The sequence below is a fragment of the Bubalus bubalis genome, chromosome 4 (assembly GCF_019923935.1).
Source record: "Bubalus bubalis isolate 160015118507 breed Murrah chromosome 4, NDDB_SH_1, whole genome shotgun sequence".
Lineage (NCBI taxonomy): Eukaryota > Metazoa > Chordata > Mammalia > Artiodactyla > Bovidae > Bubalus > Bubalus bubalis.
In genome coordinates, this window is record NC_059160.1 from 36,123,550 (window position 1) to 36,150,567 (window position 27,018).

The window sequence follows — 27,018 nt, forward strand, 5'->3', positions numbered from 1 at the left end:
AAGTTTTACTTTTGCTTAAAAGGGATCTATTTTCTTTATTGGGCTTCCCAGGTGGTACCGTAGTAAAGAATCTACCTACCAGTGCAGGAGATGCAAGAGATATGGGTTTGATCCCTGGGTTGAGAAGATCCCCTGGAGTAGGAAATGGCAGCCCACTCCAGTATTCTTGCCTGTAGAATCCCATGAACAGAGGAGCCAGGAGGGCTACAGTCCATAGGGTCACAAAAAGTTGGACCTTACTGCACATACACAAGCTTTTTTTCCTCTCTCATTTTGGTCACATCAGTACAAAACTATGGTATCTGTGAAAATCTTCTTCTTTTCCTAGAGTTTAATACTCATTTCTCCCTTTATATCTCAAGAAGCTGTTCTCAGTATAGTTGAGGCATTTTATCCATTTCTTTGTTTATCCAAATTCTGTGTTATCTTCTATTTGAAGAAATGATCACAGCAAAAATTATGTTGTTAAACAAAAGTTATTATTTAAGACCAAAGTCCTACTCCAACTTTCTTATTGATGAAGGGAGATTGGAAAACAATGGTAGCCTTCTTGTGATACCTTTTTCTTATAATTATTTCCCCAAAGGTGGCTTATAAAAGGGGTGTGGTGAGAATGCATTTAAAAAAAAAAAAACTAGTTTCTCTGGATTCAACAGGACAGTTTACACAAGGCAATTAGGTAGGCAATCTGGCAACCATATCTAAAACCGTATAGTTGTGAAAACAGAGATGCCCATTAATCACAGATCAAAGTTTAGCTATCTTTTTTTTAATTATTATTTGTAGGGTGATCTGAGCCAAATTTGTCCAGTGAGATACTGGCCTGATGGAAATTAGTAGCTAAACCTGGCACATTGATGCCCCTCATTGGAACACTTATAAGTGAAAGGTACAGTGTGCAGCTTAGAAATCAAAGACTGAGTTTTAAGAAACCAGAATTTATAGGTAGAGATCAACTTGTTTCTTTCGCAGTAGTCACTTTGGAAGGTGTTCCACTCACATGGTGTTACTGTTGCTCTAAGTAGTTTTTTTAATTAAGGTTATAGAATTGCATTTAAGCTCTGTGTGGCACATTATTTTAAATACTCTATATGGAAGCTAACAGTATTTTGGAAGGATGGATTAATCTTTTGGGACAATCAACACTTGTTGGAGATGAGTAAAGCATGTGGCTGGTTGAGAGGAATGGAGCACTGAGAATGTGCCCTTCTGATTTTGAGACACAACACTGCCATCGACTAGTAGTGAGTCCATGGGCAAACGGCACAGCTAACCTGAGGCCCTCAGTGAAAATGAGGAAGCAGAATCATTCATCCATTCACTCACTCACTCACTCACTCACTTGTTCATTCAATAGAAGCTAACCCAGCATTCACTATGCGGAGCAGATAATGGGAGGGGAGGGATAAGGTGATTACCTGACTTTACATTTCTGTCCCAAGTTAGCAATCAATCTTTAATAGAATAAAATTAGCAGGCTACGTTTACACAAGCCTTAAGTAATAAGGATGATTATTGGTTGGCTCTTCAATCATCTTTTTACTACATTTCCCAATGAAAAGTTCCAAATGTTTGAGCAATTAGAGCTTTACTAAGTAAAAGTTTACCTTCTTTTCATTGACAAAGTTGGAGGACCTGGGTCATTTCAGATGCATTAGTTGGTGCCTGGATTGACTGATGAATTTCATTTGGGATAATGGCTTACAACCCCAGCTATCCATCAAGATTATCTATGGAACCTCTGAAAAGTGCAGATGCTGTATGTCAACCCACTTCCTGAATTAGAATCTCTAGAGGAAGGTCTACAGAAGGAAATGGCAACCTACTCCAGTGTTCTTGCCTAGAGAATCCCAGGGACGGGGGAGCCTGGTGGGCTGCCGTCTATGGGGTCGCACAGAGTTGGACACGACTGACGCGACTTAGCAGCAGCAGCAGCAGTAGCAGAGGAAGGTCTTGGTCACAAACATTTAAAAAGAATATTATGAGTGATTCTGATACACAGTCAAGGATAAGAACCATTGGCTTACTATAATCCCTCATACTTTCAGAAATTTTTGCTTTTATCTTATTATATTATACCTATCTTTTCTTTTAAACATATAACCTTGGGAGAATCTCATTATTGAAACTAAATTCAATTAATATATGAAGATTCAATCCAGAGAGAATTTCTTTATCTACCAAGTGTAATATCTTTTTAACTGAGCATCTGTTCTGTACCTAATTCTCCATTATTTAGGTGACTCTAAAATAAATGTAAGACTCAATCTCTACTAAAGTGAGTTTCTTTTAAAAACTAAGGGTATAGGGGGGTATTTGGTTTGGTTTGTGTTTTGTTTTGGTTACATCATAATATAATGTGCCCATTCATGAACAATAGAAAAATAGGAAGAAGAGGAAAAAATCATGCATGTCCCACTGCCCCCAAGCAACAGCTTTGAGCGTCTTGATGAATTTTTTTCTAGGTGCTAGTTTCATTCTTATCAAACCTCAAGCAGCTTCCTTCAATAAGCATTTCACATGCTTTCTCAGCTCTCTCTAAACAAGATGCACAAGAAGATTATTTTGATTTAAAATATGTATTGTTTAGGCTTTTAGGAACAGAAAAAAAAATAATGCATGATATTGAAAACAATGCCCCTTCCCAAAACCTGCATGATGTATTACATGCTTAGTACAGATGGCTTAGGCATAAAAAAATATGACTAAGTGACAAATAGATGCTGAAGAAAGTTGCAAATGATTGACAGGCATGGGGTTCATGAACTCCAGCAAGACTTTGGTTCTTCAGTACTCAGGAGAGCTGAGAGAGGACTGTCCTCCGAGGGCCCAGCCATATGGTTGAGGGGCTTCCCAGGTGGCACTAGTGGTAAATAACCTGTTTGCCAAAGCAGGAGACATAAGAGACCTGGGTTCAATCCTTGGGTCAGGAAGATCCCCGGAGAAGGGAATGGCCACCCACTCCAGTATTCTTGCCTGGAGAATCCCATGGACAGAGCAGCCTGGTGCAAAAAGTCAGGCACAACTGAAACGACTTAGCATGCACACACACATTGAATCAATCAGCTCCGCCCACTGTGTCCTGGTCTGATTATATCTTCACTATCCTGAAGTAGAGGACCACCAAACTGAAACTTGGAAGGTTTGTCTTCAAGGACCAGGCATAAGGAAGGAGCTGTTCACTGGGTGCCATGATGCGGTAAGTTTGAACCAGTAGGTCCAACATCTCACATCCAAGCATCAACCCATGGATAAAAATCCACAAGGTTGAACGATCCCTCTGCTCTGCCACACATTTCCCAGGTACACCAGCTGTGTGCCTTAGATTGTGATGCACTCTGGTAGTGTCACTGTGCCCTTATGCCTTGCTGTACCTTACACACACGTCTGTCCATGCACATGTAACACTTTATTGCACTTCTCTATTTATGTATTTGTCTCCCTCCAGTTGAATGTGAGCTCCCTGAGAGCGGGAACCTGCTGCCTTTTTACCATCAGTGCCTGCTGGCTTACTTGGCCATATTAAGCAGTCAATAAATGTTTACTGAATGAACTCAGTGAAGAACATTGTACATTGCTCACTCTTGAGAAAGAAGTACCAAGAAGAAATAAAATTAAAAAGTTACAGTTGATCTTTGAAAAAGGAATGTTTCTTATTGCCTTAGGTGATGGCTAGAGTGTTGAGTTAGCTTGGAGTGTGTTCTGGGCAGGTTTTCAGAGTGGTACTTAATCACAAGCATGCATACTCAGTTGTGTCTGACTCTTTGTGACCCCACGGACTGTTTTCCACCAGGCTCCTAGGTCCATGGGATTTTCCAGGCAAGAATATTGGAGTGGTTTGCCATTTCCTCCTCCAGGGGGTCTTCCTGACCCAGGGATTGGGTGCAACCCAAATGGACTAACTACCTAGACTCCATCTAAAATATAACTAAATCAGACATTCAAATCAAAAACATGTCTTTAGTATTCTATAGGTGATTCCCACCAACATCTCTGGCTTAAAAGCAGTGCATACAAGTATCTGTTAACCTAGTACTTAATTTTATGATTTAGGCTAATAAAAGAGCAACAAATATTCCAAGTATAATTAGCTAGTTGAGCATAATACTCATACAAATACAACTAAGATGAAAGTGGTATAGATTATAAAATAGCACTTGGCATTTCCTCATCTGCCACATTGCAAACGTATTGTAAATAGACACTTAATAAAATATCTACCCTGCCCTACAAAGGCTTCATATCTTCTGACATAATTTGTGTCTTCTGATATAATTTGACAGAGAAAACCCCACCCCGATATTTTAACATTCCTGTCTTTGGAAATGAACTTACTGCTCACCTGTTACTCCTGTGTTGCTGAGGCGAGGATGCTCACAGCAGAACTGAGATTCACCTGGGCAGGTGCATTATTCAGGGTACCTTCAGTTTCTAGGGATAAAAATAATTAAGCAAAAGGAATATTTGTTGTCTTGTTTACTTATTTAACCATTCAGCTAATACTGATAGAGTCCCTTGTGCAGGTCAAGAGTGATGGTGCAGTGTGAGCAAGACCACCTCCTGCCTTGGGATGTCAGAACATCAATGAGCTGTTTTAGGTACAATTGTTTTCTGAGGCTCAAATGTCAACAAACCTCTCTACTCTTCACCTCCTCCATAAACCCCCCAATCTTTTGGGCTCCTCTAGCCTCTGTTCCTCTTTGCTCATTGGCCTTATTCTCACCTATCACAGGAATAACCCCTCCAGGTTATGGGAAAGAAACCCGACAACTGGCAGCCTTCCTTCTGAAAGAGGAGAGGACCACACCCCATCCCAGCATCCTTATCTCATGTCAGTCGGAGAATTCTGATTAATCATGCACTGAATTAGTCCTTCATGTCCCTGGCCTTTAGCTACAGGGCAGGGGGCATGGGGTACTACAATTGGCCAGACCTTGTCCAAAGGCCCACTCTTGTGATCATGGGGTGGGCAGCAGTTGGCATGTGTAAGGAGTCATTCCCCAACATAAAGACAGATATTAGGCCAAAATCATTGACAAATACTATACCATGTACGCTCTTTTAGGGAATATTATAACACTTGAGAAATGTGAACTTTCTGTCAAGATTTCACTAATCTAGCTTAATGTGAGATGATCAAAACTTTGTTTTTGAAATGTCAGCAATATCAATAATTCTGTGAAATAATCTGAACTCATTTGGAGAAATCAAGTGAGAATTTCCTATTTATTTTTATGTTACCTTCACAAGGGGCATAGCAAAAGATAATAAATAAAATAGCAATCCTTTTCTGATTGGCTGGGGTGGATGACAGACAGTATTTCAGTTCGGTCACTTCCCTGAAAGGCTTCCCAGGTGGCTCAGTGGTAAAGAATCCACCTGCCAATACAGGAGACGAGTTGGGAAGATCTGACTGGAAGATGAAATGGCAACCCACAGCAGTATTCTTGCCTGGAGAATCCCATGGACAGAGGAGCCTGGCAGGTTTCAGTCCATGGGGTCACAAAAGAGTTGGATGGGACTTAGCAACTGACCACATACACTTCCCTGAAGCAGGGGGTGGTGTCAAAGCTCAGATGAGGGGGCACTCTAAAGAAATAGAACACTAGAAGAAAGGGGGATGGCTCATCTTTCTCTAGAGGTCATTCTGAAAAAGGGACTGAGTAGAGAGTGTGGTGATGAGGAAAAATAAAATTACATTGTGAAGCAAATCTCTAATTCAGAAGTTGAAATTTCAGAGTTATCAGATACTGAGTATAAGAGAACAATGGGGAGAGTTAAACATTCTGTGGGGAGTGTAGCAGGAGAAACAAGGACAGACTTACCAAGGAGCAAAGGAAGATAATGCAGAGGAAGGAAAAGTGAATTAGAAGAGAGAGCAGGGCTAGGATAATAGCTAACACCTGCTGATTAGTTATCCATGTCAGGAAACGTCCTCTGTGTTTGCATGAACTATTATATTTACACTACATAGTATAAATGAGGTAAGTACTTTTAATATTCACATTTCGTAGATAGGAAATCGAGGCCTAGAGAGGTGAAGGAACACAGCTGGAAAGAATTAGAGCCTCAGTTGTAACTCAGACTGTCTGAGTCCAATGTTTGCGCTCACTGCCACATAAATATGAGAGAGAATTCATAGAGGAATGGTAGGGGGAAAAGAACAGACTACAAAGGTTTGTCTTAGGGCCAAAAATGTCTTTAGAGAGAGTGATGACTGGATATAGAACCAAATGCAGGGAGTTGTAAAGTCTATGGAACTCTGCATATTATAAAAATGAGAAAGGATGTCAGTCTGGCTTAAAGTCAGACAGTGACTCAGTTACTCTAAAGAGGAAGATTAGCAGTCAAAGTGAAAATCATATGGTTTGTTTATAACACATAGGATATTTAAAATGACTTCATGGTGTTTTTAATGTTATTATTTAGAAAACCTGATTTGAATTCAACCAAGCTGTCTTGGTTGAGTTATTCTTAAAGACAACTCTTAAAAGAAAAAGAAAAATGGACAAAATATGCAGTTCAAGGATTTTAAAGATATATTTTATATATATAAAATATCTGAATCAAGATGAATCTTGTGTGTAAATTGTATGACTATTTAGGATCTATAAATATTTATTAAAACCATACAGTGTTCTTGGCACCGAGCTGGGTACTGTGGAAACAATAGAGACTAAAAACCAAGATATCTGCCCACACCATGTTTATGGTACAGACTCTACACCACTTCTGTTCTTACTACCCTGGGACTTGGTAGGAATATCTATGCACAAAGCACTTATGATCTTGTGATTTATAACAAAAGATATATATTTGGTCTTCATCACTGTTTCTGGCACAGAGCTCCTAAAATCCCTGGAATTTCCTAAGTGAGAAAGCTACAAAATTGTGTTCTGTTATGTTAATGAGATGACTTTTGGAACACACCTAAAGGTGTGGGCTGGTTACCAGGAGAACCAGTTACATGATTCAGTTCAGTTCAGTTCAGTTCAGTCGCTAAGTCCTGTCTGACTCTCTGTGACCCCATGGACTGCAGCACACCTGCAGGCCTCCCTGTCCATCACCAACTCCCGGAGCTTACTCAAACTCATGTCCATTGAGTTGGTGATGCCATCCAATCATCTCATCCTCTATTGTCCCCTTCTCCTCCCTCCTTCAATCTTTCCCAGCATCAGGGTCTTTTCAAATGAATCAGTTCTTTGCATCAGGTAGCCAAAGGATTGGAGTTTCAGTTTCAGCATCAGTCCTTCCAATGAATATTCAGGACTGATTTCCTTTAGGATGGATTTGTTGGATCTCCTTACAGTCCAAGGGACTCTCAGGAGTCTTCACCAACACCACAGTTCAAAAGCATCAATTCTTCAGTGCTCAGCTTTCTTTATAGTCCAACTCTCCCATCCATACATGACTATTGGTAAAACCATAGCTTTGACTAGATGGACCTTTGTTGGTAAAGTAATGTCTCTGCTTTTTAATATGCTGTCTAGGTTGGTCATAAGTTTCCTTCCAAGGAGCAAACATCTTTTAATTTCATGGCTGCAGTCACCATCTGCAGTGATTTTGGAGCCCTCAAAAATGAAGCCTCTCACTGTTTCCATTGTTTCCCCATCTATTTGCCATGAAGTGATGGAACCAGATGCCATGATCTTAGTTTTCTGAATGGTGAGCTTTAAGCCAACTTTTTCACTCTCATCTTTCACTTTCATCAAGAGGCTTTTTAGTTCCTCTTCGCTTTGTGCCATAAGGGTGGTGTCATCTGCATATTGGAGGTTATTGATATTTCTCCTGGCAATCTTGATTCCTGCTTGTGTTTCATCCAACCCAGCATTTCGCATGATGTACTCTGCATATAAGTTAAATAAGCAGAGTGACAATATACAGCTTTGACGTATTCCTTTCCAAATTTGGAACCAGTCTGTTGTTCCATGTCCAGTTCTAACTGTTGCTTCTTGACCTGCATACAGATTTCTCAAGTGGCAGGTCAGGTGGCCTGGTATTCCCATCTCTTTCAGAATTTTCCACAGTTTGTTGTGATCTACACAGTCAAAGGCTTTGGCATAGTCAGCAAAACAGAAGTAGATGTTTTTCTGGAACTCTTTTGCTTTTTTGATGATCCAACCGATGTTAGCAATTTGATCTCTGGTTCCCCCTGCCTTTTCTAAATCCAGCTTGAACATCTGGAAGTTCACTGTTCACTTTGTTGAAGCCTGGCTTGGAGAATTTTGAGCATTACTTTGCTAGCGTGTGAGATGAGTGCAATTTTGATGTAGTTTGAACATATTTGGCATTGCATTTCTTTGGGATTGGAATGAAAACTGACCTTTTCCAGTCCTGTGGCCACTGCTGAGTTTTCCAAATTTGCTGACATATTGAGTGCAGCACTTTCACAGCATCATCTTTCACAGCCATGTGATTAGAGGGTTGGAATTCTCAGTCCCAACTCCAAGATCCCAAGGGAAGATGGCCCTGCCCCCTCCACCGCCCCCTCCCACCATGGAGGTTGAACCAATCACCAATGTGCTTAGTCACTCAGTCTTGTTTGACTCTTTGCATCCCCATGGACTGTAGCCCACCAGGCTCCTCTGTCCATGGGTATTCTTCAGGCAAGAATACTGAGTGGGTTGCCATGCCCTCCTCCAGGGACTCCCCAACCCAGGAATCAAACCCAGGTCTCCCACATCACAGGAGGATTCTATGCTGTCTGAGCCACCAGCCACTGATTTAATCAATCAGGCCTATGTCTCTGGGGCTTTCCTGGTGGAAGACTCCATAAAAAATCAAACAGAAAAGAAAAGAATTGGGAGAGCTTCCAGGTTGGTGAACCAGAACGCTTCCATGTGCCACACTGAATGGCCCCAAACTCCAGGTGGACAGAAGCTCCTTTGTTAGGAACCTGACGTTGTATCTCTTCATCTGGTTATTGGTTTGTGTCTGTTAATATCCTTTGTAATAAACAGGCAATTTAGTGAGTAAACTCGTTTCCTGAGTTCTAAATTCATGGACCCCAAGAAAGGAGTTGTGGAAACCTCTGATTTATCATCAGTGGGTCAGGAGTACAGATTACCATCTGTACTTTCAATTTGCATATGAAGTGGGGGCAGTCTTGTGGGACCACCCTAACCTGTAGATTCTGATGGTGTACCTGGATAGACAGTGTCAGAACTGAGTTGAATAGTGGGACAGCCAGCTGGTATTGGAGAATTGCTTGGTGGGAAAACTCACACAATAGAATTGAGAGCATAGCCCTAAATATATATGTTTAACATATATGTGAGCATATTTAACATATATGTTAGCACACATTTGCCTTTACCATGCATGACTGCCTGTGTGTGCAATGTATTAATGCTATTTCTCAAAACAATAAAAATCCATCAAGATATATACAGTAATTTTGTTCAATTTTTTTGTGTACCAATCAAATCTCAATAAAGCTGAAAAAAATTCCACGTCATTCAGCTAAAATATAAGTGGCAAGAGCAGTGGAGTTGGTGCTTAGGACTTGTAGCCTTCAAAGGGGATAGCAAGAGTGGGGGGGAGATAAATTAGGAGTTTGGGATTAACATATACACACTGTGCTGTGTTTAGTTGCTCAGTCATGTCCAACTCTTTGTGAGCCCATGGACTGTATCCTGCCAGACTCCCCTATCCATGGGGATTCTCTAGGCAAGAATACTGGAGTGGGTTGCCATGCACTCCTCCAGGGGATCTTCCTGACCTAGGGATCAAACCCAGGTCACCCTCATTGCAGGCAGATTCTTTACCGTCTGAGACACCAGGGACACCCAAGAATACTGGAGTGGGTAGTCTATCCTTTCTCCAGGGGAACTTCCTGTCCCAGGGATCGAACTGGGGTCTCACAAATTGCAGGAGGATTCTTTACCAGCTGAGCTATCTGGAAAGTGTATATCTATATATACACTACTATATATATAACAGACAAACAGCAAGGACCTACTCTATAGCACAGGGAACTATATTCAATATCCTGTAATAATCTTTAATGGAAAAGAATCTACAAAAATATTGTATATGTATGTTTTATATATATATATATATATATATATGAATCACTTTGCTGCACACCTGAAACTAACACAACATTGTAAACATTGTAATTATAATTTTTAAGAATGGTTTAAAAAATGTAGCCTTGAGCAAGTCACTAAACCCCTGAAGGAATTTCAACTTCATAGGGTTTTGGTTAGATTTAGAGTAATCATTTGAGTACTTCGTAACCTATAAAATATATGTAAGCATGTGTGTGTATATATCTATATATGCATATAAATCCCAGACATCATTATTATTGTACTTTATAGAAAACAATGGGTTTTGTTCTTTCAGAGGAATTTTTCAGAAAATAATGTAGTTTCATTAGAACTTATCCATGAGATACAGTGGTAAAATGTGCTATGGGATGGCTTTGGAAGTAGAATGGCTCTGTATCATTTAGAAGAATATTGAGACTACATTCATTGTCTGAATATTCTAGACAAGGCCAGAAGATAGAAATTCCATCAACCGCCTTCCTCCCACACCTGCTCACTAACCTGTGTTTTATCTAATCTTACATTCTTTCCTTCTATCTCAGCCTGTGAAGGGACTTTCCTTTTGACTAATTCTCCCACCTCAAGGAACTTATCTGATCAATTGTCGATAAAAAGAGAGGCAGACTTTTCCTCAACTTTAAATTATCCCCTTTGCTACAGCTTTTCCTCTTTCTTCCTCTTCATGTGTATGTGTTAAGTCGCTTCAGTCGTATCTGACTCTTTGCGGCCCTATGGACCGTACTGTCCATCGGATTCTCCAGGCAAGAATATGGGTTGCCATGCCCTCCTCCAGATCTGTCTGACCCAGGGATTGAACTCACCTCTCTTATGTCCCCTGCATTGGCAGACTGGTTCTTTACCACTAGCACCATCTGGGAAGCCCATATACATATATCCCCTCTCTTTTGGATTTCCTTCCCATTTAGGTCACCACAGAGCACTGAGTAGAGGTCCCTGTGCAATACAGTGGGTTCTCATTATTAATACTCTAATTCTTTACTGCTCTTTCTTTGAATAGACAGATCTTAATTCTTTTCCCCTTACATGTGATCTGGATTGAATGAATCCCTTTTAAAGAAGAGAAAGTGGCTTGATTGTTGCTAAGTGACTTCTGAAGCTGCTTCATAAAAGGGATAGCTTATGTCTTGTTCTTTCAATCTCTGAATCTCTTGTTCTTGTTGAAGTCAGCCACCATGTTTTGAAGACACTCAACCAACCCCGTGGAATGGCCAATGCAGGGAGAGGCCTCATGGAAAGGAGCCAACCTGCAGCCAGATGAAGGAACCACCTGGAAAATAAATCTTTCTGCCTCAGTCAATACTTCCAATAGTTCCAGGCCCCAGTCTTTAAGTCTTTCAGCTGAGATCCCAGAAAATGTGAAAAACAAACGATCCCTGCTATATCCTATTTGAATATTTAACCCACAAGAACTACCATTATTCCAAACTAGTAAGTTTTTAAGTTTTGAGTGATTTATTATACAGCAATAGAAGAATCAGAATGGCATGGGAAAAATGAATTTCGTAAGATAATTCAGGTTAAAAAAAACCTTTACTTTTTCTATTGTTAATAACCAATGGATATACAATCACTTCCCATATTTCTCCTTTTATTACATTTCAAAAATTGAGATGTCATTACAAATAATAATATGCATAGATCTTAAGTGTTGTTCAGTGAGTTTTTCACAGTTGTTAACACTCATGTAACTACTACCCAAACCAGGATATAAAAGACTTCCAGCACCCCAGAGCATCCCCTCCTGTTCCCTTCTGGTCCTTCTCTCATCCCAACTCCACAAATACTTTTAAAATGCAATTATCATAGATTTTGCCTTTTTAGTTTTTATATAAATGGAATTATGCTGTGTATAGTCTTCTCTGTCTAGTTTCTTTCACTCAACAAACTCTTAGTGAGATTCATTCAAGTCATTGCCTATATCAGTGGTTCATTCCTTCTTATTAGCAAGTAGTATTCATGGTATGATTGCACCACAATTTGTCCATTCTTCTCCCTGTATTTCTTAATTATAATAAATAGTTATTTCTGCCTTATATGCAGTGGACACATCAAAATTGTGTAGACAAAGATATTTACAAAATTACATATAGAATAATTTGGTATTATAAATAACATCATATAAAGAGGTGGAATACATTAGAAAAGAATTGATAGTTATCACTATCAATTCTCTAGAATAAGAAAGTTATAAGACTCCTGTGTACCACAGAGAGTACACTGCATATATGATGTTTAACTTGAGAACACAAATTGCCATGCAAAGATCATAAATGGGTCAATTCTTTAGAGAAAAATTGAGCCAGAAGATATCATTAGAATTAATGATATATAAATAAAGAAAACACAAAAAATTAGATTTTATTTGTTGTGTGCACACACACATCAGCAATATCTCATGTCATTTTAGATAAGACAGAGAAGTCAATGGTGCTTTGAATCATAAATGGGCTCTCAATTGTTCTCTGTAGAATATCTGCTGCTGCTGCTGCTGCTGCTGCTAAGTCACTTCAGTCGTGTCCAACTCTGCGTGACCCCATAGACGGCAGCCCACCAGGCTCCCCCGTCCCTGGGATTCTCCAGGCAAGAACACTGGAATGCGTTGCCATTTCCTTCTCCAATGCATCAAAGTGAAAAGTGAAAGTGAAGTCGCTCAGTCGTGTCCGACCCTCAGCGACCCCATGGACTGCAGCCTACCAGGCTCCTCCATCCATGGGATTTTCCAGGCAGGTGTAACTGGAGTGGGGTGCCATTGCCTTCTCCGGTAGAATATCTGATACTTCTTTAAATCAAATCTAATTGAACATTTAAAATAGAGTTCATTATATACTAAAGAAACTTGACACAGACCTTGAAAATGTAATAATTTCTATGAAACCTTTTTGTTCTCAGTGAATCTAAGATCATTTTGATTTGGATTATTTCTAGTTGTATTAATATTTCCTAAGGACTTCCTGTAATGACATTAATTTTGTTCCCAGTTCTGAAATCCTGAAGCATAAATATGTCTAAATAATATTGAAATACAGCAAACAGAAATACTAAGCTTATTTTTGTTATTTTCCCCAGAGGATCAAAATAATCTCAAGCCTTATATTACCTACCCTCCTGCAATTTCTAATTTATAATCTCTGTCAGTTTTGAATAATAGAAGCAGCTAATAGAGTATCTGAAGACAATTTCTTTCTACTTTGCCTTTTTTTCCCAGTAATATAAATATCTGAAGAGGTTATTGCTTAACCTATAAAACAGAAACATTATAATTTATGAATACTAAAAAAATCCTGTTCATTTCTGTTAAACTATATGATGAACTGGAAATGGTGATTTTTCTCATGGGAAGGGCTTAATGTAAAGGAAGAGCTTTCTTGTTGTTGTCTTTAAAGACCCTTTGATCCCATTTTAGCCTTGATTGCTCTCTATAACTTTTGTTGTTGTTGTTTAGTCACTAAGTCATGACTCTTTGTAACCCTATGGATTGTACCCTGCCAGGCTACTCTGTCCATGGGATTTCCCAGACAAGAATACTGGAATGGGTTGCCATTGCCTTCTTCAGGGGATCTTCCTGACCCAGGGACCAAATCTATGTCTCCTGCACTGGAAGTGGATTCTTTATTCCTGAGCCACCAGGGAAGCCACTAACCTTCTGACAACTTTTCTCACCCTCTCCTTTGTTTCTACTACGTAACATCAATGAAGTGAAAATATCATCCTCATCACTACTCCCTTGTGGTATTGCCAAAGACCAGGCCCCCATTGGACACAGATTCAAGAATTTGGTTGAGAATCTGAGCAAGTGTAAGGCTCCCCACGCTACTGCCACCTTCCTCCACTGGAAGCTGAAAATTGAAGTTGGCCGTTTTAATCAGACTAGAAGGATTGCAATTTATCTGGGCTGTTGTTCACTGCTACTTGTAACTTGTCTCAGCTAGGCAATTAAAAGTAAGCCTTCATTATAATAATTCATGTGCCACCGTAAGCCACACTAGTTCTGAAACTCAGAAGACCAACCTACAGGAGTATCCTATTATTTTGTTTACCTATTCCAATTTAACGTATTGAGGAAAAGGTTAAGAATATTCTTAGCTAACTGATAACCCAGCAGAATGGTCGGCAAATAAAGCTTGTATCTAGCTATAAGTCAGTAATAAAAATAAGGGTCTCAATCAACTCTCATATATATTATGGTGGTGGATCAACATATTTTTTGTAATGTACTCAAATACTCTTAGGTTCAAGGATAATAGTGAATTCTGTGATAGACAAAATACTACCTGTGATCATTAAGGGACTCCTGAGAGTCCCTTGGACAGCAAGGAGATCAAACAAGTCAATCTTCAGGGAAATCAACCCTGAATACTCAGTGGAAGGACTGATGCTGAAGCTGAAACTCCAGTATTTGGGTCATCTGATACGAACAGCTGACTCATTGGGAAAGTCCCTGATCCTGGGAAAGATTGAGGGCAGAAGAGGGCCCATCAGTGGACAAGATGGCTGGATGGCATCACAGAAGCAACGAACTTGGGCAAACTTTGGGAGATGGTGAGGGAAAGAGAGGCCTAGCGTGCTGCAGTCCATGGGGTCGCAAAGAGTCAGACACAACTGGGCGACAAACAACAATGATCATTAAATTGTTTCACATCACAAATGATTTAAACAGTTCTCCCACTTGTTTGTTTACAGGAAATGAATAAAACAGATAATCTACAAGGGTTCATATTTGGTTCCCCTCACTCATCCCTAACTAGATGTTTCACTCAATAATCTGGTTAGTGAATAACTCCGATACACAATTTTTTCATCGTTAAAAGAAGAAACTGTAATTACAAGGTGTTTGTAAGGAGTAATAGTCAGGAAATAAAGTAGCCTGAAAAATCCCATGGACGGAGGAGCCTGGTGGGCTGCCGTCTATGGGGTTACACAGAGTCGGACACGACTGAAGCGACTTAGCAGCAGCAGCAGCAGCATGTGGTTGTTACAGAATAGACACTCAGTAACTGGTAGCTGGGGAGAAGGCAATGGCATCCCACTCCAGTACTCTTGCCTGGAAAATCCCATGGATGGAGGAGCCTGGTGGTTTGCAGTCCATGGGGTCGCTAAGAGTCGGACACAACTGAGCGACTTCACTTTCACTTTTCACTTTCATGCATTGGAGAAGGAAATGGCAGCCCACTCCAGTGTTCTTGACTGGAGGGCGCCAGGGACGGGGGAGCCTGGTGGGCTGCTGTCTACGGGGTCACACAGAGTCGGACACGACTGAAGTGACTTAGCAGCAACTGGTAGCTGGATCATCCCTAAGAACAAATAATTAATTCCAGGTAGTTAGTTTCCTGAAAATGTTTTCTAGGTTTATGTAGAAAAACTTGGTCTTTTGGGTTATTCTCAATCAGGCACAAGTCACGTGGGTACCTTGGTGTAGCAAGAGCTTTCATTTGTTCTCACTAAAAATCCTAATGGCATAAGGGCCCCAGAGCTGACAGCGACCTTTCCTCCGTCCCACTGCTCCTCTTGTGAGAGTGAGTGCTGCTTCTATGGCTTCTAGGTGGAGCACTGGGATGTGCAGTTTGGTTTCTGCTTTTTAAGTTACTGCATTTGTTCCATGGACCATATTTTTCTCACTAATCCAGAAGGACTCCCGTGTCCCTAAGTCGAGTCCAACTCTTTGCGACCCCAGGAACTGAAGCCCCTCAGGCTCCTCTGTCCATGGCATTTTCCAGGCAAGAATACTGGAGTGGGTTGTCATCTCCTCCTCCAGGGGATCTTCTAGACCGAGGGACTGAACCCACATCTCCTGCACGGCCACTTACAACTGAGCAGTCTGGGAAGCCTGATCCAGAAAGAAGGTATAAGGAAAACATTGCAGTTCATAAAATAAGAATATATTTAATACTGTAAGGTGCCCAAGGAAAAGCTGATGATGATTAGTTTCTTATTTGGAGACAAAGCAAGGAGTTAGATTTTTCTTTAAATTAGCTGATAGCAAACAATCTAGGAGGAGCCTTTATCCTAGCATCCTGGCAACATCACTTAGTTTTTAATAAAGCTCTCTGAACGCTAAAATGACCATACCAAAGTAGATATAAATACTTCAAAGTGATGGGATCATTTCTTAGTGGTTTTACTGAAGTTTGCTCTAAGTGCTACTGAGGAGAGCTATGTGGGAATAAGAATAATTGGTTTTATTGATTTGTTTGGTGACTTAAGGCAGGGACCAAATCTACCTTGAGCATCCTTCTTTTCTAGTACACTGTAGGTGAGTTAAACATATCTCAAATATGGACAGAATTATTAAATCCTCAGCTTTCAAGGTGTATAATAATCCCCCTAGGCACCGTTGTGGAGATTGGCAAAGACTGGCTGGGGACTTTGCATAAACGAGTACAGGAGCTTTTAAAAACAAATACACGTGAGAGAATTCCCAATTAGCCGAGAATCTCTATAAACAGTCATTTCAAAAGCAAATACCTCAGTAGGAAAAACTTCTTGATTTGTCAGCTGCATCGCAGAACTTTAAAAAGAAAGAGCCCAGGCCTTGGTTGGAAAATAAGGAACAATTTAACTTCTGGAAACGACTTCACAGCTTGGAGCCTAGTAACGCCTCTTTTGGATTAAATTGTCTACTAATTAAACTCAAGTGATTTAAACATTCGTCACCTTGCATTGCACCTCTCAGAAAACAAAAACAAAAACACAAGCGAAAAAATCCTGGGGTTTGAAGTGGGGAAAACAGACACCAAACACAGACGCGCAGATGCACGCACACCCCCACGTGCGCACACATACACACGCACGCGCGCGCACACGCAGACTGTTCAAAGAGTGCGGGGTTTGGGAGGCGCCTGGCCACCCTGCAGGAGTCTCCGGGCGCTGCGTCCTGCCCGGCGCGTTGGCAGTTGGCGACCCCCCTCGACTCCCCCTCCGCCGCGGGCTCCCCGTGGCCTTCGGAGGCGCGGCCAGTCGCTCCAAATGTTTTCCATATTTGTTCAGCCTCCGTAACTCGCCGAGCCGGGCCGGCGCGACCCGCCCCGCGCCACCCCCGCCGCTGCCGCCCCCGCAGCCGCCATGGGCAGGGAGCGGCCCGGCCGTGGCGCGCGGAGCCAAGGGGGATCGCCAGCCGCCGACGCCGCGGGGACCGACGACATGGGGCCGAAGAGGGGCGCGGGGGCCCCCAAGGAGAGCGGGGAGGAGGCCCGGAAGTGCTGTGGCTGCCGGTTCCCGCTGCTGCTCGCGCTGCTGCAGCTGGCGCTGGGCATCGCCGTGACCGTGGTGGGCTTCCTCATGGCCGGCATCAGCTCCTCCCTGCTAGTCAGAGACACTCCATTTTGGGCTGGGATCATTGTAAGCATCGAGTCTGTTTTGCCTGAGCGCGTTTGCCAGACAGGAATGCCACGCCGCATGGTCGAGTTACCACTAACCCACCTGCATGCGCCCTTCCCCGGCAACAAGCCTCTTAACTCGCGGCGGCTCAGTGACCGATGCCCGCCGGACCGGGTCTGCCCAGGCCCGGCGCGGCGGGGCTCGTGCCTTTGTCCTGCTTGCGGCTCCGAACGCCTCCGACACTCCTGACCCTCGGGCGCTGGAGCTGGGGAGCCGAGGCCCAGGCTGCTTATTCTGGTCACTTTGAACATTCTCAGTAACAACAGCAGATCCACTTCGGATCTTTCCTTCTCCTAGCCCCACGGACCCCACCCTCCTCCCTCCAGGACTAGCAAAAAAGTGAATAAGTTCATCTTGTGAAAGCAAGTTAGGAAAAACCCTGTGCGTGGAGTGGCCCCATTGGGTAGAATTGATTTTATTTTTTAAATCGGAGGTTCCATTAGGAAGTTTTAGAAAACAGTGGTGGAAGGCAGGAAATGCGAATACAGCAAGCACAGCCTTAATCCACTGGAGTCTAAAGTGGGATAAACCCAGGGCGCTGGCCGAGGCGGGAGTCTATTTGGGACCCAGCTAATGGATGTACTGTTCCAAGCAGAACCCCGCTCAGCTGTTGTGTTTGCACACAGCATACTTAGCTTAATTAAACGTTTTCTCTGATATGAAAGGGGTGCCATTTATTGAGCACCTACTTGGGCCTGTCCTGCTAGAGGCCCTACATATTATTTCTAACCCTCACATCAGTCTTATGGGATAGTTCTTATCCTTCCATTTCTCAACTGAGAGAACCAAGGTTGGTAAATCAACCAAGTTGATACCTTTTTGCTCCAGAATACATCTGTGCTTTCCTCACTAAGCCAGGCCACTCCTACATTTAGTTTGTAATTTTAATATTATATGATATTGCCTCGGGGTCACTAAAAATCTCTTCCACCTGCATCATTTTGTTTGGTCTATGGAACAACGCTTTGAGGTGGGAACTGTTATTTATCTGTGGACATGAGGAAACAGGCTAAGAGAAGTTAAATGACGTTCTCAAAGTCCAGAGGTGAGGCATGGGAGAGCCAGGAGGGACCAGGATCCACATTTCTGACTCCCAGTCTCACATGGCATCCTCACTGTAATTACTGACCAGAAGAACCATCACTCACAAAACAACCCTCAAAATAATTTTGTATCAGGGGCAGATGTTAAAAACACCTGATTAAATATGCATTGATGCAGATATTTTCTAATTAAGAGTATTTGAACTCTCAAATTCTTGCAGAGTAATTTAAAACTTTTAATTTGTGTACTAAGAAGTCCCATGAAATTATCATGATTGGAGTTTTCTAAATCAAGTGATTTTAAAAATAGCTTTTCACTAAGATATACTGGGTATTTTAGTCACTTCAGTGACTGTCAACAGACTCAGAGGAAAAATATGTCTGTTCTTTAAGGCTAGGCGAATTCATAGAAGAAAGGAATGAAACTTCTCATATGGTGGTGGTTTTGAATATTATTTGCAAATGTGTTTTCTATCCATTCTTTACTCCAACTTTAAAAAAGTCCAGTACCGAAAAAGCAGATTAGCTGGGGAAAAAATTGTCTTAATGTTCAAGACAGGAGCGTACAAGCCTTGCAACTCTGAAATTTCATGAGCAGCTTGTAGGAGCATCACATGTTCCTAGTTGCCCAGGAAGCTCCTTGGGTGTGTTGCAAAGAGTATTATCTATAGCCAGTTCTGTTTTTTTTCTTTCCAGTTTTCTAGGTTATGATCTGGGATCCACTTGGAGTTTTCTGGTAGTGATATTTGTGTGGTGATATCTGTAGTCTTCTCTTTCAACGGAGAGCATATGCAGAGCAGAGCAGTTAGTGGAGCTGGCCTGAGACAAGTGAGGAGGGACCCTGAGGAGCCTGGTGAGGAAAAATTCAACCCAGCTGGAGGAAGGCTGTAGGCAACTTGTCCCTGTTTCCCACAGACACCATGCTTGTCCTTGTCACGCTGTCTGTGGTTGGTCCTGGGGCGCTCTTCCAAGTTTTCAAGGAAGAGAAAAGGCAGGGAGGCAGGATGGTAAAGTACAGAAGCAGAACTCTGCCTGGAGACGAACCCGGCCCCCCACCCCCACCTCCCGCTGTTATTCGCTGAATAAATCTAAGTGAATAACTCAGTTAAAGCAAGTTCATTTAACTTCTCCAGGCTTCTGTGTCTTCATTGATGAAATCCAAATGTTAATAATTATTCCTACCTCTTAGGGTTGTCCTGAGGAATAGATAAAGGAATACATGTTCTTACACTTAAGAGTCCTGACTTGGGGTACATGTTCAGTGAGTTTGCGCCTTTTATTAGCAAAGAGTGGGGCAGTCACTGGTAGCAGCACTCTTGGAAGTAGTATTGGCTCTGTTTTATCTCTAATCATGAAGAACAGTCACTTTGGACTTGCTGCATTTCCAAGACCAGTTTGAACCCTAAAGGAGGTATCAGCTTGGCCATCTCACCTTTCTCTGATCTCAGCCAAGTTACTGTTAGCAGTCTTAGCGGTATTCGTTGAGTCCAGTACTTTCTGAATGACATGACTGAGTGACTGAACTGAAAAACTGAAAAAACGTTCTGAATCTCTCTGGAGGTTTCTAAAAACTAACTTGGGGGGTGGGGTGGGGGGAAAGAGCCTCCTCAGGGTCATTTTTCCCTAGGGACAGGGAGTGATTCTGGCCTGGTATATCCGCCAAGGAATACTGGAAAGTTTGCCCTGTTTAGCAGACATGCTAGACCAAAGTACAGGTCAACATTCCCTGCGAATAGGGCAGAGTCAAACCTGCTTCTGGAATGTATGCTGAATTCAAGCAGGGCACCTAGACTGAGGCACCGTCCTCATCCACAGCTTGACCTGCTTCACTCCTCTATTTCTGTTTGTATTGGTTGCCTCTGACCATGATACTTCCTTCATTGTACAAGGCTTGCTATCCCATTACTTTGGGATTTGGGTATCACCATTCCCGTGATAGAATCTAAGTATACGGATAAACTCACTTAAGCAACTTCTTCGTGACCAGTATCTGGGTGACTTGAGGAATATGCAGTGAAATTCTAGTTATAAAAAAAAAAGACATTGGTGTTCTCTGATCTGAGATTTATGTCAAGGAATTTTAGAAAAACAGCTTATTTCTTACTTACCTCTCACTCTCCACCAGAGAGATGACTGAAGTCTTTTTACTTCAATTACAAAAGATTCTCATAAAGGAAAGAAAAAAAAAGAATGGAGCCACTATGGAAGCTATGTAACCTGTAAGAGAGCCATTCTTCTCTTAAATTTTTTTCTACGTAGCTTGAGGGTTGGAAGTCACTTCACAGGGACAATGCAAAGTCAACCAGGGTCTTTGAGGATTCATTTGGCTAGAGGAAGGGGATCCTAGGAAACACAAGTGTGCGCAGCATTTTATTCTATTAATGGCTTGAGTAGCTGGGTTGAATAGGCATTCGAGTTTGTTGTCATTCCAGAATTATTCTTGATGAAAAGCTGTGTGTGGATTGAAGAAATCTGAGAACTTTGGGGCCTTTACTTCCATTTCACTTAATACAATTTTGGTTTAGGTGAAGCATAACATGTTTGAATCGTTGCTTATTTTTCTTCACTCAGTAACATTTGTTGGGGATGTCTGCCCAGCTAGGTATTGGTTTAAAAATAATGAATCATATACTAGGAGGAGGTCTCCAGAGATCCTGATGGACATGTGGCCTTATCATATCTGACAGTAATGAATACTTCCGATTAAAAAATTTAACCTACGCAAATATTTTTAAAGTCCATTTACCTTTCAAAGTATTTCACTTACAGTGATTTATTTGCTTTGGCATCTTTACTCTGAAGTCAATTTAAGAGCAATCTCTTGCTTCTCATCCCAATGGGAATGTTTAGTCTTTGTTAGTCTCTTGGCCCTTGTAGGGAATATTCCCATGAAAAGTGGGAACTTATTTGCCTTACTGTGGTTTTAGTTTTCCTCACTCTTGCTCCATTGCTCACATACCCCACCTCCTACCCCTGTCTACCTGGAATAAAATCCCTGAGATATATACTACATAAATCACTTTAGAAAATTTAAGAAAAGGGCTTTTAGGGAAGAATGTTGTTTTTCTTTAATATCATTCATAAGACTTATCTTATGAATTATAATAATTGAGAGTCTTGCTGCTGCTGCTGCTGTGTCGCTTCAGTCGTGTCCGACTCTGTGCGACCCCATGGACGGCAGCCCACCAGGCTCCCCCGTCCCTGGGATTCTCAAGGCAAGAACACTGCGGTTGCCATTTCCTACTCCAGGGGATCTTCCTGACCCAGGGATCGAACCCATGTCTCTTGTGTCTCCTACTTTGGCAGGTGGATTCTTTACCACTGTGCCACCTGGAAAGCCCTGCATAGACTTTGGGGATGATCAAATAAAAAGTAAAGCAGGTAATTCTCTTTAAGTCTATTAGGTGTCCATGGGGCCATTATGTATTCTGACACATGACGGTATCCAATGTGTGTTGAATTGAACTGTATTCCATACTTATTATTAGAGTTTCTGTTTTAACTTGTATAAATCCACTTTAAACTATGGTTTGAAAAAAATGACTTACAAATGTGTTTTCCAAAATAGAGAATTTTAAGTTTATTGATAATGCTGAAAAACACTGAGAGGTAGTAATAAGGAGTGTGTTATCACTCCATTTTGGGCTCTTGAGTTTCAAAATTATTCAGAATATGTTAACTTAGCATTATTGAGATATTTTATTTTAGATTATAAGATGACTGCAGGATTTAAAAAAGAAACAAGAAGTCACATGATTTATTTTGTATTCCCCTAACTTGAATAAATTAGGACAAATTGGGATTGATGTGGCTGAATGGTAGATGTCAACATTTGCAACCTTACCTTTTTACAAAGAGAGCAGTGGTATAGGTTTTCCTAATATTTGGTCTAATAGTTTCATAGATTGCCATTATGATGTCTACTTTCAATTTGGTCTGAGGAAATGGATGTTTTCTAGACTTTTTCTTGCAATTAGCCTTGCCCATGACATTTCTATTAAGGGTGTTTTTTACCTGGGTCCACTTGCCTGTGTTGCACCCTGAAGGACTGCCATCAACATTAAAGGATACACACAACGGTATGTGGAGAGTTCAGTGTGCATGTCTCTGTGTTACTGTAGAATAAGGGTGGAATCCACTCATCAAACTTTAATTAGACACCATTTCACTGCAAAGCATAGTTCACTTTTAGGACTTAGGTCCTGGCAAACCAGATAAATGTTGCTCAAAAGAGCCCATCAAAATCCAGAGTTGGATGAGACCTTGTGATGACGTATTTAATCCTCTAGTTACTACTTGCTGTAAATATTCAAGTCTAGGTTTAATACAATGAGTTTATAAGCTAAAGGGGAACTTCTTGTGGACGTTGGGAACAGTATTTGCAACTGTATAAAAGTGTATCTTAGAGGCATGTCCTCTTTCAAATGGTTTGGATGCTGCCTTGGATCTCAGTATATGAGATAAAACTTGGCAGGAGTAACTGTCAGAAGCCTGAACAAGGCAACTCACTTGATCACCCTGATGGATTTTAAAATTGATATATGTGAACTTACACGTACAGCAATAACTGAAATACATTTTCCTTTCTGTCTCAGTCTGCTCCAGCACGGTGGGGTTCTGGTGAGGAGCTCTCTTCCTAGCTTGCAGATGGCCTCTTTCTCGCTATGTGCTCAGGTGGTCCTTCCTTGATGCATGTATGAAGAGAGAACAGGGGATCTTTCTCTTCCTCTTCTTCTAAGATCACCAGTCTTGTAGGATTAGGACCTCACCTTACAACGTCTTTTTCTAATTACCTCCTAAAAGCCCTATCTCCAAATACAGTCACCTTGAGGATTAAGGCTTAAACACAGGAATTGGGTGGAGGGGGGCATAATTCAATCCATAGCCCTTTCAGTGAGGAACACCCACTTGTACAGCCACCTCAGTGATTCATAAATGTGTTTTCTCATCTTTTTCATGAAGATCCCGTGGCTTTCATGGAACATCTAGAAGTTTGAGCTAGTAAGCTGACACTTGGCAGGGCTGTGAGGTGGCATGACTGAGGTTCATGCCAGTAGTGAAACATATGGAGGAAGGTATTTTCAAGGCATTGTACTAATTGTGTGTGTGTGTGTGTGTCAAATTTCAGAAAAAATAAAATCAAGTAGATTAAGGTGGTACATACAATTCTAAGGGTAGCTTAGGCATTTCATTTGTCCCCTCAGTTTTTTAAAGCTTAGTACTCACTGTTTAGTAAATCTCTAACTTTTCTTATTGCTCCAAGAGTGAGTCACTGTCAGGATCTAGCTACGTGACACCCTGGCTTCTGAGGCAAGGAAATGAGGATGGTAGACTGAGCCTGGCCTTGGGGGTATGCTCAGATTTTCAGCAATTGAATGAGCCCTCTGGCCTCTGGGAGCAGTGATCTCAGGCTTGGTCTTTCTAGAATTCAGGGAAGTCAGCTCTCTTCCCCGAATAATATACAGCTGATGCTTTTTAATATGTAGCTGATGATTTCTTTATAATAATGCAGCTGATGCTTTTATTTTATGATGATGATTTTGAAAATTAGGTGAACAGTCTTTGTTTTGTGGAATGGGTCAAAATAAAGCCTGAGGGGTGCTCCCATCTGGGGGCTCACGCTGTCACAGCCTCCAGCCCGAAGCCCCTGGTGGATACCCCCTTTGGTCTGCCATCAGGGCTTCTCTCCGGTTGCCCGGTGGCTCAGTGCTTAAGAATCCACCTGTAATCCAGGAAACACAAGAAATGTGAGTTCGATCCCTGGGTAGGGAAGATCCCCTGGAGGAGCGCGTGGCAACTCTCTCCAGTAGTCTTACCTGGAGAATCCCATGGACAGAGGAGCCTGGCGGGCTGCAGTCCTTAGGGTCTCAAAGAGTTGCACAAGACAGAAGCGACTGAGCACTCACGCACAGGGCTTCTCATCTGATCCTGTTTGTCCAGCTTAGAAATCCTGAACTGTGCTGCATAAGCCCCAACCATCCCAGAGAGAAAGACTAGAGGAGTGACTAAAACCATCTGATGCGCCGCCTTTTGGTCCAATCCCAGTCCAAAACGAGTAGTAAACAAAGGCAGGGCCATGGTTCCAGAGACATCCTGGAATGTCGCTGGTTTGATTTTTGAGCTTATTTAAAGTCGATGCTCTCTGATCTAAGGTTGCTAGAGTCACATCCACAGCCTAACACAGTCATGAATCTGAGTGTTTCAGTGCTGTCTTTCCTGCACTCTAACATGAGGCCGGTAAGTGGCTGTTAGAAAGCAAATGGTTTGTTCACAGATCGCATTCCCACATTCTGCTGAAGAAGCTCGCTGGGCCTGCTTCCGTTGTTGCAGAAATGAGCAACTTCTCCCCGGCTGGGAGAGGCTGTGGAAACCTCAAGGAGGCTCTTTTAGCGGCATCCCACTCAACTGTTGTTTTCAAAGTGTTTAATTCGGCATTCGCTGTAACGAGCCATTAAAATCCCTTTAAGATAGATTGTTATCAAGGCCTCTCTCTTGTGTAGAAGATAATGACAGATGACAAGAAAAAAAGAAGGAATCGCTAATGTGTTAACTAGACCCTGACTAAGGAATGGATTTTTGCTTTATTACTAAGGAAAAAAATAACACTTACCAGCTTCCTTCTAAAGTATCAGGTGTGGCACACATATCAGGCTTTTAGCCGTGCCATTTAGCTGTGCCAGGAAAAGTATGAAGGAGGCATTTTCTAAGATAAGGGAAATAGCATTTCAGCCTGCAGGGAGAAGAACACAGGAAGAACATCCCTTCTGTCTCAGTGGAGGGGTGCAGTTTCAGAGGCAGTGAAAGGGCAAGCTAGGTCTCTGGAAGGTGGACACTTCATAATTGAAGCAAAATAACCTCTCCGTGACTGCCTACAAATGAAAGGCAGAATTTGACCATTTTAGTATACATGTTCCACATTCGGGAAGTTTATGCCTGTCTGTCGTGCGCCTGGCCACTCCGGCTGGCTTTGTCACGTAACCTTTCATGAATAAGTTGTCTGGGATGCCTACGATGAGAGGGTTTCAGAGTTAAGGGTCCTGAGACCAAGCAAAAAATTTTTAAATGAACATAAGGTAACCGTAACTATTGTGTTCGAGAACCCTTGGTAAACAATTCTCATTCAGTGACTGAATCTAGTGCGTCACAAATTTTTCCACCTGGAGACCTCCCTGAAGGCTCGCTCCCCCTTCTCCCTGTCCTCACACACACATCACAAAAAGCTCAGTGTCTTGCTAACCCATGTTGCCATGGAAGGGAAGAGAGGAAATGCGGGAGAGGCTACAGGCTGCCTGGGGACACTGACCTCTTCATGATGAAGAGGACAAAACACATTTTAAAGAAATAATATTACTATATATTACTTGGCGTTCCATTATATCCTGTTTTGTTGTTGTTTTGGTAAAAATTGCTCTTCATTAGAAAAGCCACCTGATAATGTTTTTTAAAGGCTGTACAGGATGGTTCTCTCATTTAAGCTTCAGTTATGATTGACTTTGTATTGATTTACTGTATAATTCCTATATACTGGACCATTTCATCAAATTTCATTAACTGTGCTGTTTCAGAGAGATGGGCCCAGGAGTATTAATGTAGAATCATCTGTGCAATCATTTCTAAAGTGGGACCTAATTTGAGAACCTACTTAATTATGCCTGTATCATAAAATACAGCTGAACTCTGTACCTCTGCATGTGTGTGCAAGTCACTTCAGTCAGGTCCCATTCTTTGCAACCCTGTGGAGCATAGCCTGCCAGGCTCCTCTGTCCATGGGATTCTCCAAGCAAGAATACTGGAGTAGATTGCCATGCCCTCCTCCAGGGCATCTTCCCAACCCAGGGATTGAACCCATGTCTCTGATGTCTCCTGCATTGGCAGATGGCTTCTTTACCACTAGTACCACTTGGGAAGCCTCTCTCTACCTCTGGAGTAGGCTAACTCCACATTTATAAGATTCCTTTTGCTTCTGAGGACTTGAAAAATCCTGAAATGGAACAAATGAGCTGTACTTTATTTTTTCCACAAATATGTAGCACTTCTAACCCTTTGAAATGGGTTGATTCATGAGAAATGCTGAAACACGATTTTAGTTTCTCTTATATTCTTTGAAAATAGATTACTTTGCAAAAGTATGTATTTGTAGAACCTATTGATGATTAGCTTCTGGTAAGGCACCATAAGAGTGAGGTAGGTGGTTGAAAAGCAACAGAACAGAAGCCTATAAAAGAAAGATTGTTGTTTAGTCACTAAGTCATGTCCAACTCCACGGACTGTATCCTGCCAGGCTCCTCTGTCCATGGGATTCTTCAGGCAAGAATACTGGAGTGGGTTTCCATGCCCTTCTCCATGGGATCTTTCCCACCTAGAAATTGAACCTGCATCTCCTGCACTGCATTTGGGTTCTTTACCACTGAGGCACCTGGAAAGCCCTAGAGAAAGATTACTGACTTGTAAAACAGAAACCTTTCACATTTAGCCATTCTCCCCGTGTCTTTCCATATGCCATACAGGTTGCCACCAGGAGCTGT

General features: G+C 41.8%; 1 protein-coding gene across 1 annotated transcript in view; it reads left to right on the plus strand.

Moving 5' to 3' along the window:
- Positions 1–17,077: 17,077 nt before the first annotated feature.
- SSPN (sarcospan) overlaps positions 17,078–27,018 on the plus strand; it is a 44,081-nt gene continuing 34,140 nt past the window's right edge. The window contains exon 1 of the mRNA XM_006075154.4: positions 17,078–17,411. Within this exon, the coding sequence (XP_006075216.3) occupies positions 17,136–17,411 (276 nt within the window). The 5' untranslated portion in view covers positions 17,078–17,135. The remainder of the gene's footprint in view (positions 17,412–27,018) is intronic.